Source organism: Scyliorhinus torazame, unplaced genomic scaffold, assembly GCF_047496885.1.
Source record: "Scyliorhinus torazame isolate Kashiwa2021f unplaced genomic scaffold, sScyTor2.1 scaffold_729, whole genome shotgun sequence".
Taxonomy (NCBI): Eukaryota; Metazoa; Chordata; class Chondrichthyes; order Carcharhiniformes; family Scyliorhinidae; genus Scyliorhinus; species Scyliorhinus torazame.
Genome location: NW_027308456.1, coordinates 47,572 through 68,926, shown reverse-complemented (window position 1 = coordinate 68,926; position 21,355 = coordinate 47,572). Strand labels below are relative to the sequence as shown.

At 56.3% G+C, this 21,355-nt stretch overlaps 1 protein-coding gene across 3 annotated transcripts in view; it reads left to right on the top strand.

Annotated features, from left to right (window-relative positions):
* Window positions 1-4,190: 4,190 nt before the first annotated feature.
* The window catches only part of LOC140406629 (coiled-coil domain-containing protein 160 homolog), a 33,127-nt gene continuing 15,962 nt past the window's right edge, over window positions 4,191-21,355 (top strand). The window contains exon 1 of one of the 3 annotated variants that reach the window (XM_072494631.1): window positions 4,191-4,233. Coding sequence is in view for 2 of the 3 variants with exons in the window: in XM_072494629.1 (XP_072350730.1) it covers window positions 4,251-4,253 (3 nt within the window). In the remaining variant the exon portion in view is untranslated. Of the gene's footprint in view, window positions 4,346-21,355 lie in introns of all 3 variants that reach the window. The other 2 variants (XM_072494629.1, XM_072494630.1) reach the window with 2 other exon arrangements.

The following is a 21,355-nucleotide window of genomic DNA, read 5'->3' as shown; positions in this document are numbered from 1 at the left end:
GACTTCAAGAGGTGGGACATGCAGCCTCTATCGCTGGCGGGCAGGGTGCAAGCAATTAAGATGATGGTCCTCCCGAGGTTCTTATTTGTATTTCAATGTCTCTCTATACTAATCACTAAGACCTTTTTTAATAAAATAGACAGGAGCATCACGAGCTTCGTGTGGGCAGGGAAAGTTCCGAGAGTAAGGAGGGGGTTCCTTCAGCGTAGTAGGGACAGAGGAGGATTGGCACTACCGAACTTGGGCGATTACTATTGGGCCGCCAATGTGGCAATGATACGTAAATGGATGATGGAGGGTGAGGGAGCGGCGTGGGAAAGACTGGAGAGAAAGTCCTGTAAAGGGACGAGTTTAGAGGCGCTGGTGACGGCGCCGCTACCGATCTCACCTAAAAAGTTTACCACGAACCCGGTGGTGGCGGCAACATTGAATATCTGGGGACAGTGGAGGCGACAGAGAGGGGTGCGGGGAGCCCTGGTGGGGTCCCCAATCAGGAACAACCATAGGTTCGCCCCAGGAAGAATGGATGGAGGATTTCAGAGCTGGTTCCAGTTGGGAATTAGGAGGGTGGGAGATTTATTTATAGATGGGACTTTTGCGAGCTTGGGAGCATTGGAGGAAAAGTATAAGTTGCCCCGGGGAAATTTCTTGAGATATATGCAGGTGAGGGCATTTACTAGACAACAGGTGAGGGAATTTCCATTGCTCCCGACACAGGGGATACAGGACAGGGTGCTTTCAGGGGTGTGGGTCGGAGAGGGCAAGGTGTCAGAGATTTACCGAGAGATGAGGGAAGAGGGGGAGGAGTCGGTGGGCGAACTAAAAGGAAAGTGGGAAGAAGAACTAGGGGAGGAGATAGAGGAGGGTATGTGGGCTGATGCCCTAAGCAGGGTAAATTCCTCTTCCTCATGCGCCAGGCTTAGCCTGATTCAATTTAAGGTGCTACATAGAGCACACATAACGGGAGCAAGATTGAGCAGGTTCTTTGGAGTGGAGGACAAATGTGGGAGGTGTGGCGGGAGCCCGGCAAACCACGCACATATGTTTTGGGCGTGCCCGGCACTGGAAGGGTATTGGAAGGGAGTGACGGGAGTGATTTCGCGGGTGGTGAAGGCCCGGGTCAAACCAGGCTGGGGGTTAGCTCTATTTGGAGTTGCGGAAGAGCCGGGAGTGCAGGAGGCGAAAGAGGCCGACGTTGTGGCCTTTGCGTCCCTAGTAGCCCGGCGCAGGATCCTACTCATGTGGAAGGAGGCGAAACCCCCCGGACTGGAGGCCTGGGTAAATGATATGGCGGGGTTCATTAAACTGGAGCAGATAAAGTTTGCCCTGAGAGGATCGGCTCAAGGGTTCACCAGGCGGTGGCAGCCATTTCTCGACTACCTAGGGGAACGTTAGAGGGAAGACAGATGACCAGCAGCAGCAACCCAGGGGGGGGGGGGGGTTTAGTTTAAGTTTAGGTCAAAGATAAAGGGGTTTTGTTACTTGTGTATTGTTTAAAATTTCTGTATTGTTATTGTTGCGTTTGCTTTGTAAGAGGGGAAAAATTGTTGTTTGGGAAAAAAATTTCAATAAAACATTTATAAAAAAAAAAAAAACAACCGGGAGCAACCTCTCAACAACCGGGAACAACCTCTCAACAACCGGGAGCAACCTCGCAACAACCGGGAGCAACCTCCCAACACCCGGGAGCAACCTCGCAACACCCGGGAGCAACCTCCCAACACCCGGGAGCAACCTCGCAACAACCGGGAGCAACCTCGCAACAACCGGGAGCAACCTCCCAACACCCGGGAGCAACCTCGCAACAACCGGGAGCAACCTCGCAACAACCGGGAGCAACCTCCCAACACCCGGGAGCAACCTCGCAACACCCGGGAGCAACCTCCCAACACCCGGGAGCAACCTCCCAACAACCGGGAGCAACCTCGCAACAACCGGGAGCAACCTCGCAACAACCGGGAGCAACCTCCCAACACCCGGGAGCAACCTCGCAACAACCGGGAGCAACCTCCCAACAACCGGGAGCAACCTCCCAACAACCGGGAGCAACCTCCCAACACCCAGGAGCAACCTCCCAACAACCGGGAGCAACCTCGCAACAACCGGGAGCAACCTCCCAACAACCGGGAGCAACCTCCCAACACCCAGGAGCAACCTCGCAACAACCGGGAACAACCTCGCAACAACCGGGAGCAACCTCCCAACACCCGGGAGCAACCTCGCAACAACCGGGAGCAACCTCGCAACAACCGGGAGCAACCTCGCAACAACCGGGAGCAACCTCGCAACAACCGGGAGCAACCTCGCAACAACCGGGAGCAACCTCCCAACAACCGGGAGCAACCTCCCAACACCCGGGAGCAACCTCGCAACAACCGGGAGCAACCTCCCAACAACCGGGAGCAACCTCCCAACACCCAGGAGCAACCTCCCAACAACCGGGAGCAACCTCCCAACACCCGGGAGCAACCTCGCAACAACCGGGAGCAACCTCCCAACAACCGGGAGCAACCTCGCAACAACCGGGAGCAACCTCCCAACAACCGGGAGCGACCTCCCAACACCCAGGAGCGACCTCGCAACAACCGGGAGCGACCTCTCAACAACCGGGAGCAACCTCCCAACAACCGGGAGCAACCTCCCAACACCCGGGAGCAACCTCGCAACAACCGGGAGCAACCTCCCAACAACCGGGAGCAACCTCCCAACAACCGGGAACAACCTCGCAACAACCGGGAGCAACCTCCCAACACCCGGGAGCAACCTCCCAACAACCGGGAGCAACCTCGCAACAACCGGGAGCAACCTCCCAACACCCAGGAGCAACCTCGCAACAACCGGGAGCAACCTCGCAACAACCGGGAGCAACCTCCCAACAACCGGGAGCAACCTCCCAACACCCAGGAGCAACCTCGCAACAACCGGGAACAACCTCGCAACAACCGGGAACAACCTCGCAACAACCGGGAGCAACCTCCCAACAACCGGGAACAACCTCGCAACAACCGGGAACAACCTCCCAACAACCGGGAACAACCTCCCAACAACCGGGAGCAACCTCCCAACACCCGGGAACAACCTCCCAACAACCGGGGGCAACCTCGCAACAACCGGGAGCAACCTCCCAACAACCGGGAACAACCTCCCAACAACCGGGAATAACCTCCCAACAACCGGGAACAACCTCCCAACAACCGGGAACAACCTCCCAACAACCGGGGGCAACCTCTCAACAACCGGGAGCAACCTCCCAACACCCGGGAGCAACCTCCCAACAACCGGGAGCGACCTCTCAACAACCGGGGGCAACCTCCCAACAACCGGGAGCAACCTCCCAACACCCAGGAGCAACCTCCCAACAACCGGGAGCAACCTCCCAACAACCGGGAGCAACCTCCCAACAACCGGGAGCAACCTCCCAACAACCGGGAACAACCTCCCAACAACCGGGAATAACCTCCCAACAACCGGGAACAACCTCCCAACAACCGGGAACAACCTCCCAACAACCGGGGGCAACCTCTCAACAACCGGGAGCAACCTCCCAACACCCGGGAGCAACCTCCCAACAACCGGGAGCAACCTCCCAACACCCGGGAGCAACCTCCCAACAACCGGGAGCGACCTCTCAACAACCGGGAGCAACCTCCCAACAACCGGGGGCAACCTCTCAACACCCGGGAGCAACCTCCCAACAACCGGGAGCAACCTCCCAACAACCGGGAGCAACCTCCCAACACCCGGGAGCAACCTCCCAACAACCGGGAGCGACCTCTCAACAACCGGGGGCAACCTCCCAACAACCGGGGGCAACCTCCCAACAACCGGGAACAACCTCCCAACAACCGGGAACAACCTCCCAACACCCGGGAACAATCCCCGTGAACTTTCTGAACCGGCTGCAAACCCTCAACTCCCGTAGCAACCGGATGATAGGTCGGGGCGGGGTCGGGGCGGGGTCGGGGGGGGCGGGGGCGGGGGGGCGGGGTCTGGCTGTGCGCGGGTCAGGAACTGGTCAGGGGGCGGGGCCCGTAGCTGGGGCGGGCCCGGCTGGTATGGGGGCGGGGCCCGGACTGGTCAATGGGCGGGGCCCGGGAAAGGTCAGGGGGCGGGGCCCGGGGCTTGTCCTGCCTATTTGCGGGGTTTGGTGACGTTGCCGGGGTTACCTGGGCGGCGCTTCCGGCAGTCGGTGACCCCGGAAGGAGATTGCGCTGCTGGTTGCGGGCTGCTGAGGTGATGTTTAATGGGCAATGGTGGGTTTGTGTGTGAGGAATGAACGAGGACAGCGGCATTGTTGTGAGGGATGTGGAGGGCAAACCTCCCACAACAGCAGAGGGGCTGAATGGTGAGGAGATTCGCACGGTGACTGGGAACCGGGGTTGGCATGGCAACACTGGTTAGCACAATTGCTTCAGAGCGCCAGGGTCCCAGGTTCGATTCCGGCTTGGGTCACTGTCTGTGCGGAGTCTGCACGTCCTCCCCGTGTGTGCGTGGGTTTCCTCCGGGGGCTCCGGTTTCCTCCCACAAGTCCTGAAAGCTGTGCTGTTCAGTCAATCGGACATTCCCCGGAATGTGGCGACTAGGGGCTTTTCACAGTAACTTCATTTGAAGCCGACTTGTGACAAGCGATTTTCATTTCACCTTCCACAAACAGTCAAACCTACCACCGACGAACATTGGCAGCACTCATTACCCTGACTTGGGAATAATATATTATATATTATGTTGCTGCCCCTGGGTCAAAACTCCCACCCTAACAGCACTATGGGTGTACTTACACCACATGGACTGCAGCAGTTGAAGAAAGCAGCTCACCACCACTTTATCAAGGGTAATTGGGTAAATGCTGGTCTGGCCATGTCCTGTAATAATGAATAAAAAATCATTTTGTTTCTTTTTGGGGTACAGTGTGGCATCTAGCACTGGGGGGGGGGGGGGGGGGGAACTGTTTAAAATTAAGGTGCTTCCATTTAAGACAGCTTAAGAGGAATTTCTTCCCTCTGAGGGTTGTTAGTCTTTATAATTCTCTTCCCCAGAGTGCAGTGGAGGCTGGTTGTTGAATATATTCGAGGCTGAGTTAGACAGATTTTTGATCAAGAAGGGAGTTCAGGGTTATGGAGCCCAAGAAGAAAGATGCAGTGAAGGCTACAATCAGATCAGCCATGATCTTTGGACTGGCGAGCAATCTCAATGGGCCAACCGGCAAATTCTTCGGGCAGCACGGTGCTGCAGTGGTTAGCACTGCTGCCTCACGGCGCCGAGGTCCCAGGTTCGATCCCAGCTCTGGGTCACTGTCCGTGTGGAGTTTGCACATTCTCCCCGTGTTTGCGTGGGTTTCACCCCCACAACCCAAAGATGTGCAGGGTAGATGGATTGGCCACACTAAACTGTCCCTTAATGAGAAAAAATGAATTGGGTATTCTAAATTTGTAAGATAAAAAGGGCAAATTTCTATTTATGATCTTGGATAGGTGAGAATGTATTCATTTAAGTTGTTTCCTTGTGTTGCTGTTCTCTGTGGCTTTTTTCCTTCTCTTAAAGAGTGGTGACTCTTTGGAATTCTTTACCCAGGATGCTGTGGAGGCCGAGTCCTTGAACACTTTCAAGTCTGAGATCAATAGGTTTTTAATCAGTTGGGGAATTGAGGCACGAAAGTGGACATAGTGAGTGTTAGATCAGGCAAGATCCTATTAAATGGCAGAGCAGGCTCAAAGGGCTAAATGGCCTCCTGTTCATATTTGATATGGTCAGGGCAGCACGGTGGTGCACTGCTGCCTCACGGCGCCGAGGACCCGGGTTCGATCCTGGCCTCAGGTCACTGTCCGTGTGGGGTTTGCACTATCCCCTGTGCCTGCATGGGTCTCACCCCCACAACCCAAAATGATGTGCCGGGTAGGTGGATTGGCCACACTAAATTGCCCCTTAATTGTAAAAACAATTATTCGGTACTCTATAAAAAAAGAAGAGAAAATTAATTATTGAATCCCAAGTCATTTTTTGTTAAATCCAAGTGTAACATTGTACCAAGTGTAAAATTACACTGGTGGGGGGAAGGAGGGGCTAGGGCTGGATGATGTTGAACTTCTGCAATTAATCTGAGATAGCTCACAGATCATGCTTTCGTAGTTTCCTGTGTTTTGATTGAGGAACCTAGTTTCGGATAATCTGAAACGAGGTTACTAAATCTAAACACAGGAAACTACGAAAGCATGATCTGTGAGCTATCTCAGATTAATTGCAGAAGTTCATTAAATCAAATCACTATCTTCAACCATTTCTTAATCACATGGTGTAATATCACAAATTAGCTGAAGACTGGTAAATGTGATGTAAGGGATCACTGAAAGAGGATTGGATCATCCACTTGACACTTCTAGCTGAAGATGGTTGGAAATCCTTCAGCCTTATTTTTTGTACTGATTTGCTAGTTTCTCCTATCATTGAGGATGGGGATATTTGTGAATATCTACCAGCTTTACCCTTCTCACTAAGAGGAATGTGCTCACCCTGAACCCTAGTTAACACCTTTAACTTTAGGTCAGTAACATTAGGAATGATAGTAAAAGTTTCTTTAAATACATTAAAAACAAACGGGAGGCAAAAGTTGACATTGGGCCGCTCCAAAATGACGCTGGTAATTTTGTGATGGGAGACAAGGAAATAGCTGAGGAACTAAATAAGTACTTTGCGTCAGTCTTCACAGTAGAAGACATGAGTAATATCCCACCAATTCCGGAGAGTCAGGGGGCAGAGTTGAATATGGTAGCCATCACAAAGGAGAAAGTGCTAGAGAAACTAAAAGGTCTAAAAATTGATAAATCTCCGGGCCCAGATGGGCTACATCCTAGAGTTCTAAAGGAGATAGCTGAAGAAATAGTGGAGGCGTTAGTTATGATCTTTCAAAGGTCACTGGAGTCAGGGAAAGTCCCAGAGGATTGGAAAATCGCTGTTGTAACCCCCCTGTTCAAGAAGGGAACAAGGAAAAAGATGGAAAATTATAGGCCAATTAGCCTAACCTCGGTTGTTGGCAAGATTCTAGAATCCATTGTTAAGGATGAGATTTCTAAATTCTTGGAAGTGCAGGGTCAGATTAGGACAAGTCAGCATGGATTTAGTAAGGGGAGGTCGTGCCTGACAAACCTGTTAAAGTTCTTTGAAGAGATAACAAATAGGTTAGACCAAGGAGAGCCAATGGATGTTATCTATCTTGACTTCCAAAAGGCCTTTGATAAGGTGCCTCACGGGAGACTGCTGAGTAAAATAAGGGCCCATGGTATTCGAGGCAAGGTACTAACATGGATTGACGATTGGCTGTCAGGCAGAAGGCAGAGAGTTGGGATAAAAGGTTCTTTTTCGGAATGGCAACCGGTGACGAGTGGTGTCCCACAGGGTTCAGTGTTGGGGCCACAGCTGTTCTCCTGATATATTAACGATCTAGATGACGGGACTGGGGGCATTCTGGCTAAGTTTGCCGATGATACAAAGATAGGTGGAGGGGCAGGTAGTATGGAGGAGGTGGGGAGGCTGCAGAAAGATTTAGACAGTTTAGGAGAGTGGCCCAAGAAATGGCTGATGAAATTCAACGTGGGCAAGTGCGAGGTCTTGCACTTTGGAAAAAAGAATAGAGGCGTGGACTATTTTCTAAACGGTGACAAAATTCATAATGCTCAAGTGCAAAGGGACTTGGGAGTCCTAGTCCAGGATTCTCTAAAGGTAAACTTGCAGGTTGAGTCCATAATTAAGAAAGCAAATGCAATGTTGTCATTTATCTCAAGAGGCTTGGAATATAAAAGCAGGGATGTACGTCTGAAGCTTCATAAAGCATTAGTTAGGCCCCATTTAGAATACTGTGAGCAATTTTGGGCCCCACACCTCAGGAAGGACATACTGGCACTGGAGCGGGTCCAGCGGAGATTCACACGGATGATCCCAGGAATGGTAGGCCTAACATACGATGAACGTCTGAGGATCCTGGGATTATATTCATTGGAGTTTAGGAGGTTGAGGGGAGATCTAATAGAAACTTACAAGATAATGAATGGCTTAGATAGGGTGGATGTAGGGAAGTTGTTTCCATTAGCAGGGGAGACTAGGATCCGGGGGCATAGCCTTAGAATAAAAGGGAGTCACTTTAGAACAGAGATGAGGAGAAATTTCTTCAGCCAGAGAGTGGTGGGTCTGTGGAATTCATTGCCACAGAGGGCGGTGGAGGCCGGGATGTTGAGTGTCTTTAAGACAGAAGTTGATAAATTCTTGATTTCTCGAGGAATTAAGGGCTATGGAGAGAGAGCGGGTAAATGGAGTTGAAATCAGCCATGATTGAATGGTGGAGTGGACTCGATGGGCTGAATGGCCTTACTTCCACTCCTATGTCTTATGGTAATACTCCAAATGGGGTCTTGGTCTTGTATTCTAGCCCTCTTGACATGAATGCTAACATCGCATTTGCTGGGGCAGCACGGTGACGCAGTGGGTTAGCCCTGCTGCCTCATGGCGCCGAGGTCCCAGGTTCGATCCTGGCTCTGGGTCACTGTTCGTGTGGAGTTTGCACATTCTACCCGTGTTTGCGTGGGTTTCGCCCCCACAACCCAAAGATATGCAGGGTAGGTGAATTGGCCACGCGAAATTACCCCTTAATTGGAAAAAATTAATTGGGTACTCTAAATTTATTTAAAAAAAGAAACATTGCATTTGCCTTCCTAATTGCCGACTGAACCTGCACGTTAACCTTAAGAGAATCGTGAACAAGGACTCCTAAATCCCTTTGTGCTTCTGATTTCCGAAGCACCTTCCCATTTAGAAAATAGTCTATGCCTCCATTTCTCCTTCCAAAGTGCATAACCTCATACTTTTCCACATTGTATTCCATCTGCCACTTCATTGCCCACTCTCCTAGCCTGTCCAAGTCCTTCTGCAGCCCCCTTGCTCCCTCAATACTACCTGTCCCTCTACAGATCTTTATATCATCTGCAAACATAGGAACAGTGCCTTCAGTTCCTTCCTCCAGATCATTAATGTATATTGTAAAAAGTTGTGGTCCCAGCACCGACCCTGAGGTACACCACTAGTCACCAGCTGCCATCCTGAAGAAGACCCCTTTATCCCCACTCCCTGCCTTCTGCCAGTCAGCCAATCCTCTATCCATGCCAGGATCTTGCCCTTAACACCATGGGCTCTTAACTTATTTAACAGTCTCCAATGCGGCACCTTGTCAAAGGCCTTCTGGAAATCTAAATAAATCACGTCCACTGGCTCTCCTTTGTCTAACTTGCTTGTTACCTCCTCAAAGAACTCTTAACAGATTTGTCAGACACGACCTCCCTTTAACAAAGCCGTGCTGACTCAGTCCTATTTTACCATGCACTTCCAAGTACTCCGCAATCTCATCTTTAATAATGGACTCTAAAATCTTACCAATGACCAAAGTCAGGCTAACCGGCCTATAATTTTCCATCTTCAGCCTCCCTCCCTTCTTAAACAGGGGTGTTACATTAGCTACTTTCCAGTCCTCTGGGACCCTTACTGCCTCCAGTGATTCCTGGAAGATCACCACCAATGCCTCCACAATTTCCTCAGCTCTCTCTTTTAGGACCCTGTGGTGTCGTCCATCCGGTCCAGGTGACTTATCCACCTTCAGACCTTTCAGTTTCCCAGAACCTTCTCCTTCGTAATGGTCACTGCACTCACCTCTGACACCTGATTCTCCTGGAGCTTTGGCATCCCACTGGTGTCTTCCACCGTGAAGACTGATGCAAAGTAACTATTCAGTTCGGCTGCCATTTCTTTGTTTCCTATTATTATTTCTCCAGCCACATTTTCTAGTGGTCCAATGTCTATTTTTACCTCTCTCTTACCTTTTATAGATTGAAAAAACTCTTCCTACCTTCTTTTATATTACTTGCTAGCTTGCACTCATATTTCATCTTCTCCTCCCCCTTATTGATTTTTTTTTTAGTTGTCCTCTGCTGGCTTTTAAAGGATTCCCACCTGAGGAGGTGGCGGGTTACACACCGCTGCTCTCACCTGAGGAGCAGGTTCCACACCGCTGCTCTCACCTGAGGAGCAGGTTACACACCGCTGCTCTCACCTGAGGAGCAGGTTACACACCCCCTCTCCCAAACGAGGAGCAGGTTACACACCGCTGCTCTCACCTGAGGAGGGGGTTACACACCGCGTCTCCCACCTGAGGAGCGGGTTACACACCGCGTCTCTCACCTGAGCAGGTTACACACCGCTGCTCTCACCTGAGGAGCAGGTTACACACCGCTGCTCTCACCTGAGGAGCAGGTTACACACCGCGTCTCTCACCTGAAGAGGGGGTTACACACCGCGTCTCCCACCTGAGGAGCGGGTTACACACCGCGTCTCTCACCTGAGGAGCAGGTTACACACCGCTGCTCTCACCTGAGGAGCAGGTAACACACCGCTGCTCTCACCTGAGGAGTGGGTTACGCACCGCTGCTCTCACCTGAAGAGGGGGTTACACACCGCGTCTCTCGCCTGAGGAGGGGGTTACACACCGCGTCTCTCATCTGAGGAGGGGGTTACATACCGCTGCTCTCACCTGAGGAGCAGGTTACACACCGCATCTCCCACCCGAGGAGCAGGTTACACACCGCTGCTCTCACCTGAGGAGCAGGTTACACACCGCATCTCCCACCCGAGGAGCAGGTTACACACCGCTGCTCTCACCTGAGGAGTGGGTTACGCACCGCTGCTCTCACCTGAAGAGGGGGTTACACGCCGCGTCTCTCACCTGAAGAGGGGGTTACACACCGCGTCTCTCACCTGAGGAGCAGGTTACACACCGCTGCTCTCACCTGAGGAGCAGTTCACACACCGCTGCTCTCACCTGAGGAGCGGGTTACGCACCGCTGCTCTCACCTGAAGAGGGGGTTACACACCGCGTCTCTCGCCTGAGGAGGGGGTTACACACCGCGTCTCTCACCTGAGGAGGGGGTTACATACCGCTGCTCTCACCTGGGGAGCAGGTTACACACCGCATCTCCCACCCGAGGAGCAGGTTACACACCGCTGCTCTCACCTGAGGAGTGGGTTACGCACCGCTGCTCTCACCTGAGGAGCAGGTTACACACCGCTGCTCTCACCTGAGGAGGGGGTTACACACCGCGTCTCCCACCTGAGGAGCAGGTTACACACCGCGTCTCTCACCTGAGGAGCAGGTTACACACCGCTGCTCTCACCTGAGGAGTGGGTTACACGCCGCGTCTCTCACCTGAAGAGGGGGTCACGCACCGCTGCTCTCACCTGAAGAGGGGGTTACACACCGCGTCTCTCACCTGAGGAGGGGGTTACACACCGCGTCTTTCACCTGAGGGGGTTACACACCGCGTCTGTCGCCTGAGGAAGGGGTTACACACCGCGTCTCTCACCTGAGGAGGGGGTTACACACCGCTGCTCTCACCTGAGGAGCAGGTTACACACCGCATCTCTCACCTGAGGAGCAGGTTACACACTGTGTCGCTCACCTGAGGAGCAGGTTACACACCGCTGCTCTCACCTGAGGAGTGGGTTGCGCACCGCTGCTCTCACCTGAGGAGCAGGTTACGCACCGCGTCTCTCACCTGAGGAGGGTGTTACACACCGCGTCTCACACCTGAGGAGCAGGTTACACACTGCTGTTCTCACCTGAGGAGGGAGTTACACACCGCTGCTCTCACCTGCGGAGGGGGTTACACACCGCGTCTCCCACCTGAGGAGCAGGTTACACACCGCGTCTCACACCTGAGGAGCAGGTTACACACCGCTGCTCTCACCTGAGGAGGGGGTTACATACAGCGTCTCTCATCTGAGGAATGGGTTATGCACCACATCTCCCACCTGAGGAGGGGGTTTACACACCGTGTTTCCCACCTGAGGAGGGGTTACACACCGCGTCTCTCACCTGAAGAGGGGATTACACACCGCGTCTCCCACCTGAGGAGGGGGTTACACACCGCGTCTCCCACCTGAGGAGGGGGTTACACACCGCTGCTCTCACCTGAGGAGCAGGTTACACACCGCATCTCCCACCCGAGGAGCAGGTTACACACCGCTGCTCTCACCTGAGGAGTGGGTTACGCACCGCTGCTCTCACCTGAAGAGGGGGTTACACGCCGCGTCTCTCACCTGAAGAGGGGGTCACGCACCGCTGCTCTCACCTGAAGAGGGGGTTACACACCGCGTCTTTCACCTGAGGGGGTTACACACCGCGTCTGTCGCCTGAGGAGGGGGTTACACACGCGTCTCTCACCTGAGGAGGGGGTTACACATCGCTGCTCTCACCTGAGGAGCAGGTTACACACCGCATCTCTCACATGAGGAGCAGGTTACACACTGTGTCGCTCACCTGAGGAGCAGGTTACACACCGCTGCTCTCACCTGAGGAGTGGGTTGCGCACCGCTGCTCTCACCTGAGGAGCAGGTTACGCACCGCGTCTCTCGCCTGAGGAGGGGGTTACACACCGCGTCTCTCACCTGAGGAGGGGGTTACATACCGCTGCTCTCACCTGAGGAGCAGGTTACACACCGCGTCTCACACCTGAGGAGCAGGTTACACACTGCTGCTCTCACCTGAGGAGGGAGTTACACACCGCTGCTCTCACCTGCGGAGGGGGTTACACACCGCGTCTCCCACCTGAGGAGCAGGTTACACACCGCGTCTCACACCTGAGGAGCAGGTTACACACCGCTGCTCTCACCTGAGGAGGGGGTTACATACAGCGTCTCTCATCTGAGGAATGGGTTATGCACCACATCTCCCACCTGAGGAGGGGGTTTACACACCGTGTTTCCCACCTGAGGAGGGGTTACACACCGCGTCTCTCACCTGAAGAGGGGATTACACACCGCGTCTCCCACCTGAGGAGGGGGTTACACACCGCGTCTCCCACCTGAGGAGGGGGTTACACACCGCTGCTGTCACCTGAGGAGCAGGTTACACACCGTGTCTCCCACCTGAGGAGAGGGTTACACACCGCGCCTCCCACCTGAAGAGGGGGTTACACACCGCGTCTCCCACCTGAGGAGAGGGTTACACACTGCCTCTCCCACCTGAGGAGAGGGTTACACACCGCGCCTCCCACCTGAAGAGGGGGTTACACACCGCCTCTCACACCTGAGGAGCGGGTTACATACCGCGTCTCCCACCTGAGGAGCAGGTTACACACCGCGTCTCCCACCTGAGGAGGGGGTTACACACCGCGTTTCCTACCTGAGGAGGGGGTTACACGCCGCTGCTCTCACCTGAGGAGCAGGTTACACACCGCCTCTCCCACCTGAGGAGGGGGTTACACACCGCGCCTCCCACCTGAAGAGGGGGTTACACACTGCCTCTCACACCTGAGGAGCGGGTTACATACCGCGTCTCCCACCTGAGGAGCAGGTTACACACCGCTGCTCTCACCTGAGGAGGGGGTTACACACCGCGTCTCCCACCTGAGGAGCAGGTTACACACCGCTGCTCTCACCTGAGGAGGGGGTTACACGCCGCGTCTCTCACCTGAAGAGGGGGTCACGCACCGCTGCTCTCACCTGAAGAGGGGGTTACACACCGCGTCTCTCACCTGAGGAGGGGGTTACACTCCGCGTCTTTCACCTGAGGGGGTTACACCGCGTCTGTCGCCTGAGGAGGGGGTTACACACCGCGTCTCTCACCTGAGGAGGGGGTTACACACCGCTGATCACACCTGAGGAGCAGGTTACACACCGCATCTCTCACCTGAGGAGCAGGTTACACACTGTGTCGCTCACCTGAGGAGCAGGTTACACACCGCTGCTCTCACCTGAGGAGTGGGTTGCGCACCGCTGCTCTCACCTGAGGAGCAGGTTACGCACCGCGTCTCTCGCCTGAGGAGGGGGTTACACACCGCGTCTCTCACCTGAGGAGGGGGTTACATACCGCTGCTCTCACCTGAGGAGCAGGTTACACACCGCGTCTCTCACCTGAGGAGGGTGTTACACACCGTGTCTCACACCTGAGGAGCAGGTTACACACTGCTGCTCTCACCTGAGGAGGGAGTTACACACCGCTGCTCTCACCTGCGGAGGGGGTTACACACCGCGTCTCCCACCTGAGGAGCAGGTTACACACCGCGTCTCACACCTGAGGAGCAGGTTACACACCGCTGCTCTCACCTGAGGAGGGGGTTACATACAGCGTCTCTCATCTGAGGAATGGGTTATGCACCACATCTCCCACCTGAGGAGGGGGTTTACACACCGTGTTTCCCACCTGAGGAGGGGTTACACACCGCGTCTCTCACCTGAAGAGGGGATTACACACCGCGTCTCCCACCTGAGGAGGGGGTTACACACCGCGTCTCCCACCTGAGGAGGGGGTTACACACCGCTGCTGTCACCTGAGGAGCAGGTTACACACCGCGTCTCCCACCTCAGGAGAGGGTTACACACTGCCTCTCCCACCTGAGGAGAGGGTTACACACCGCGCCTCCCACCTGAAGAGCGGGTTACACACCGCCTCTCACACCTGAGGAGCGGGTTACATACCGCGTCTCCCACCTGAGGAGCAGGTTACACACCGCGTCTCCCACCTGAGGAGGGGGTTACACACCGCGTTTCCTACCTGAGGAGGAGGTTACACGCCGCTGCTCTCACCTGAGGAGCAGGTTACACACCGCCTCTCCCACCTGAGGAGGGGGTTACACACCGCCTCTCCCACCTGAGGAGAGGGTTACACACCGCGCCTCCCACCTGAAGAGGGGGTTACACACCGCCTCTCACACCTGAGGAGCGGGTTACATACCGCGTCTCCCACCTGAGGAGGGGGTTACACACCGCGTTTCCTACCTGAGGAGGGGGTTACACACCGCTGCTCTCACCTGAGGAGCAGGTTACACACCGCGTCTCTCACCTGAGGAGCAGGTTACACACCGCGTCTCCCACCTGAGGAGCAGGTTACACACCGCGTCTCCCACCTGAGGAGCAGGTTACACACCGCGTCTCCCACCTGAGGAGCAGGTTACACACCGCTGCTCTCACCTGAGGAGCAGGTTACGCACCGCTGCTCTCACCTGAGGAGCAGGTTACACACCGCATCTCCCACCTGAGGAGCAGGTTACACACCGCGTCTCTCACCTGAGGAGCAGGTTACACACCGCGTCTCCCACCTGAGGAGCAGGTTACACACCGCGTCTCCCACCTGAGGAGCAGGTTACACACCCCGTCTCCCACCTGAGGAGCACATTACACACCGCGTCTCCCACCTGAGGAGCAGGTTACACACCGCTGCTCTCACCTGAGGAGCAGGTTACACACCGCTGCTCTCACCTGAGGAGTGGGTTACGCACCGCTGCTCTCACCTGAAGAGGGGGTTACACGCCGCGTCTCTCACCTGAAGAGGGGGTTACGCACCGCTGCTCTCACCTGAAGAGGGGGTTACACACCGCGTCTCTCACCTGAGGAGGGGGTTACACACCGCGTCTTTCACCTGAGGGGGTTACACACCGCGTCTGTCGCCTGAGGAGGGGATTACACACCGCGTCTTTCACCTGAGGAGGGGGTTACACACTGTGTCGCTCACCTGAGGAGCAGGTTACACACCGCTGCTCTCACCTGAGGAGTGGGATGCGCACCGCTGCTCTCACCTGAGGAGCAGGTTACGCACCGCGTCTCTCACCTGAGGAGGGGGTTACACACCGCGTCTCTCACCTGAGGAGCAGGTTACACACCGCATCTCACACCTGAGGAGCAGGTTACACACCGCATCTCACACCTGAGGAGCAGGTTACACACCGCTGCTCTCACCTGAGGAGGGAGTTACACACCGCAGCTCTCACCTGAGGAGGGGGTTACATACAGCAACTCTCACCTGAGGAGGGGTTACACACCGCGTCTCCCACCTGAGGAGGGGATTACACACCGCGTTTCCCACCTGAGGAGGGGGTTACACACCGCTGCTGTCACCTGAGGAGCAGGTTACACACCGTGTCTCCCACCTGAGGAGAGGGTTACACACCGCGCCTCCCACCTGAAGAGGGGGTTACACACCGCGTCTCCCATCTGAGGAGAGGGTTACACACCGCGCCTCTCCCACCTGAGGAGGGGGTTACACACCGCGTTTCCCACCTGAGGAGGGGGTTACACACCGCGTTTCCCACCTGAGGAGGGGGTCACACACCGCCTCTCCCACCTGAGGAGGGGGTTACACATCGCGTTTCCCACCTGAGGAATGGGTTATGCACCGTGTCTCTCACCTGAAGAGGGGGTTACACACCACGTCTCCCACCTGAGGAGGGGGTTACACACCGCGCTCTCACCTGAGGAGCAGGTTAAACACCGCCTCTCCCACCTGAGGAGCAGGTTACACACCGCCTCTCTCACCTGAGGAGGGGGTTACACACAGCGTCTCTCACCTGAGGAATGGGTTATGCACCACGTCTCCCACCTGAGGGGCAGGTTACACACCGCGTCTCACACCTGAGGAGCAGGTTACACACCGCTGCTCTCACCTGAGGAGGGGGTTACATACAGCGTCTCTCATCTGAGGAATGGGTTATGCACCACATCTCCCACCTGAGGAGGGGGTTTACACACCGTGTTTCCCACCTGAGGAGGGGTTACACACCGCGTCTCTCACCTGAAGAGGGGATTACACACCGCGTCTCCCACCTGAGGAGGGGGTTACACACCGCGTCTCCCACCTGAGGAGGGGGTTACACACCGCTGCTGTCACCTGAGGAGCAGGTTACACACCGCGTCTCCCACCTCAGGAGAGGGTTACACACTGCCTCTCCCACCTGAGGAGAGGGTTACACACCGCGCCTCCCACCTGAAGAGGGGGTTTCACACCGCCTCTCACACCTGAGGAGCGGGTTACATACCGCGTCTCCCACCTGAGGAGCAGGTTACACACCGCGTCTCCCACCTGAGGAGGGGGTTACACACCGCGTTTCCTACCTGAGGAGGAGGTTACACGCCGCTGCTCTCACCTGAGGAGCAGGTTACACACCGCCTCTCCCACCTGAGGAGGGGGTTACACACCGCCTCTCCCACCTGAGGAGAGGGTTACACACCGCGCCTCCCACCTGAAGAGGGGGTTACACACCGCCTCTCACACCTGAGGAGCGGGTTACATACCGCGTCTCCCACCTGAGGAGGGGGTTACACACCGCGTTTCCTACCTGAGGAGGGGGTTACACACCGCTGCTCTCACCTGAGGAGCAGGTTACACACCGCGTCTCTCACCTGAGGAGCAGGTTACACACCGCGTCTCCCATCTGAGGAGCAGGTTACACACCGCGTCTCCCACCTGAGGAGCAGGTTACACACCGCGTCTCCCACCTGAGGAGCAGGTTACACACCGCTGCTCTCACCTGAGGAGCAGGTTACGCACCGCTGCTCTCACCTGAAGAGGGGGTTACACGCCGCGTCTCTCACCTGAAGAGGGGGTTACGCGCCGCGTCTCTCACCTGAGGAGGGGGTTACATACCGCGTCTCTCACCTGAGGAGCAGGTTACACACCGCATCTCCCACCCGAGGAACAGGTTACACACCGCTGCTCTCACCTGAGGAGCGGGTTACGCACCGCTGCTCTCACCTGAAGAGGGGGTTACACACCGCGTCTCTCGCCTGAGGAGGGGGTTACACACCGCTGCTCTCACCTGAGGAGCAGGTTACACACCGCGTCTCTCACCTGAGGAGGGGGTTACATACCGCATCTCCCACCCGAGGAGCAGGTTACACACCGCTGCTCTCACCTGAGGAGCAGGTTACACACCGCATCTCCCACCTGAGGAGCAGGTTACACACCGCGTCTCTCACCTGAGGAGCAGGTTACACACCGCGTCTCCCACCTGAGGAGCAGGTTACACACCGCGTCTCCCACCTGAGGAGCAGGTTACACACCCCGTCTCCCACCTGAGGAGCACATTACACACCGCGTCTCCCACCTGAGGAGCAGGTTACACACCGCTGCTCTCACCTGAGGAGCAGGTTACACACCTTGCTCTCACCTGAGGAGTGGGTTACGCACCGCTGCTCTCACCTGAAGAGGGGGTTACACGCCGCGTCTCTCACCTGAAGAGGGGGTTACGCACCGCTGCTCTCACCTGAAGAGGGGGTTACACACCGCGTCTCTCACCTGAGGAGGGGGTTACACACCGCGTCTTTCACCTGAGGGGGTTACACACCGCGTCTGTCGCCTGAGGAGGGGATTACACACCGCGTCTTTCACCTGAGGAGGGGGTTACACACTGTGTCGCTCACCTGAGGAGCAGGTTACACACCGCTGCTCTCACCTGAGGAGTGGGATGCGCACCGCTGCTCTCACCTGAGGAGCAGGTTACGCACCGCGTCTCTCACCTGAGGAGGGGGTTACACACCGCGTCTCTCACCTGAGGAGGGTGTTACACACCGCGTCTCTAACCTGAGGAGCAGGTTACACACCGCATCTCACACCTGAGGAGCAGGTTACACGCCGCGTCTCTCACCTGAAGAGGGGGTTACGCACCGCTGCTCTCACCTGAAGAGGGGGTTACACACCGCGTCTCTCACCTGAGGAGGGGGTTACACACCGCGTCTTTCACCTGAGGGGGTTACACACCGCGTCTGTCGCCTGAGGAGGGGATTACACACCGCGTCTTTCACCTGAGGAGGGGGTTACACACTGTGTCGCTCACCTGAGGAGCAGGTTACACACCGCTGCTCTCACCTGAGGAGTGGGATGCGCACCGCTGCTCTCACCTGAGGAGCAGGTTACGCACCGCGTCTCTCACCTGAGGAGGGGGTTACACACCGCGTCTCTCACCTGAGGAGCAGGTTACACACCGCATCTCACACCTGAGGAGCAGGTTACACACCGCATCTCACACCTGAGGAGCAGGTTACACACCGCTGCTCTCACCTGAGGAGGGAGTTACACACCGCAGCTCTCACCTGAGGAGGGGGTTACATACAGCGACTCTCACCTGAGGAGGGGTTACACACCGCGTCTCCCACCTGAGGAGGGGATTACACACCGCGTTTCCCACCTGAGGAGGGGGTTACACACCGCTGCTGTCACCTGAGGAGCAGGTTACACACCGTGTCTCCCACCTGAGGAGAGGGTTACACACCGCGCCTCCCACCTGAAGAGGGGGTTACACACCGCGTCTCCCATCTGAGGAGAGGGTTACACACCGCGCCTCTCCCACCTGAGGAGGGGGTTACACACCGCGTTTCCCACCTGAGGAGGGGGTTACACACCGCGTTTCCCACCTGAGGAGGGGGTCACACACCGCCTCTCCCACCTGAGGAGGGGGTTACACATCGCGTTTCCCACCTGAGGAATGGGTTATGCACCGTGTCTCTCACCTGAAGAGGGGGTTACACACCACGTCTCCCACCTGAGGAGGGGGTTACACACCGCTGCTCTCACCTGAGGAGCAGGTTAAACACCGCCTCTCCCACCTGAGGAGCAGGTTACACACCGCCTCTCTCACCTGAGGAGGGGGTTACACACAGCGTCTCTCACCTGAGGAATGGGTTATGCACCACGTCTCCCACCTGAGGGGCAGGTTACACACCGCGTCTCACACCTGAGGAGCAGGTTACACACCGCTGCTCTCACCTGAGGAGGGGGTTACATACAGCGTCTCTCATCTGAGGAATGGGTTATGCACCACATCTCCCACCTGAGGAGGGGGTTTACACACCGTGTTTCCCACCTGAGGAGGGGTTACACACCGCGTCTCTCACCTGAAGAGGGGATTACACACCGCGTCTCCCACCTGAGGAGGGGGTTACACACCGCGTCTCCCACCTGAGGAGGGGGTTACACACCGCTGCTGTCACCTGAGGAGCAGGTTACACACCGCGTCTCCCACCTCAGGAGAGGGTTACACACTGCCTCTCCCACCTGAGGAGAGGGTTACACACCGCGCCTCCCACCTGAAGAGGGGGTTTCACACCGCCTCTCACACCTGAGGAGCGGGTTACATACCGCGTCTCCCACCTGAGGAGCAGGTTACACACCGCGTCTCCCACCTGAGGAGGGGGTTACACACCGCGTTTCCTACCTGAGGAGGAGGTTACACGCCGCTGCTCTCACCTGAGGAGCAGGTTACACACCGCCTCTCCCACCTGAGGAGGGGGTTACACACCGCCTCTCCCACCTGAGGAGAGGGTTACACACCGCGCCTCCCACCTGAAGAGGGGGTTACACACCGCCTCTCACACCTGAGGAGCGGGTTACATACCGCGTCTCCCACCTGAGGAGGGGGTTACACACCGCGTTTCCTACCTGAGGAGGGGGTTACACACCGCTGCTCTCACCTGAGGAGCAGGTTACACACCGCGTCTCTCACCTGAGGAGCAGGTTACACACCGCGTCTCCCACCTGAGGAGCAGGTTACACACCGCGTCTCCCACCTGAGGAGCAGGTTACACACCGCGTCTCCCACCTGAGGAGCAGGTTACACACCGCTGCTCTCACCTGAGGAGCAGGTTACGCACCGCTGCTCTCACCTGAAGAGGGGGTTACACGCCGCGTCTCTCACCTGAAGAGGGGGTTACGCGCCGCGTCTCTCACCTGAGGAGGGGGTTACATACCGCGTCTCTCACCTGAGGAGCAGGTTACACACCGCATCTCCCACCCGAGGAACAGGTTACACACCGCTGCTCTCACCTGAGGAGCGGGTTACGCACCGCTGCTCTCACCTGAAGAGGGGGTTACACACCGCGTCTCTCGCCTGAGGAGGGGGTTACACACCGCTGCTCTCACCTGAGGAGCAGGTTACACACCGCGTCTCTCACCTGAGGAGGGGGTTACATACCGCATCTCCCACCCGAGGAGCAGGTTACACACCGCTGCTCTCACCTGAGGAGCAGGTTACACACCGCATCTCCCACCTGAGGAGCAGGTTACACACCGCGTCTCTCACCTGAGGAGCAGGTTACACACCGCGTCTCCCACCTGAGGAGCAGGTTACACACCGCGTCTCCCACCTGAGGAGCAGGTTACACACCCCGTCTCCCACCTGAGGAGCACATTACACACCGCGTCTCCCACCTGAGGAGCAGGTTACACACCGCTGCTCTCACCTGAGGAGCAGGTTACACACCGCTGCTCTCACCTGAGGAGTGGGTTACGCACCGCTGCTCTCACCTGAAGAGGGGGTTACACGCCGCGTCTCTCACCTGAAGAGGGGGTTACGCACCGCTGCTCTCACCTGAAGAGGGGGTTACACACCGCGTCTCTCACCTGAGGAGGGGGTTACACACCGCGTCTTTCACCTGAGGGGGTTACACACCGCGTCTGTCGCCTGAGGAGGGGATTACACACCGCGTCTTTCACCTGAGGAGGGGGTTACACACTGTGTCGCTCACCTGAGGAGCAGGTTACACACCGCTGCTCTCA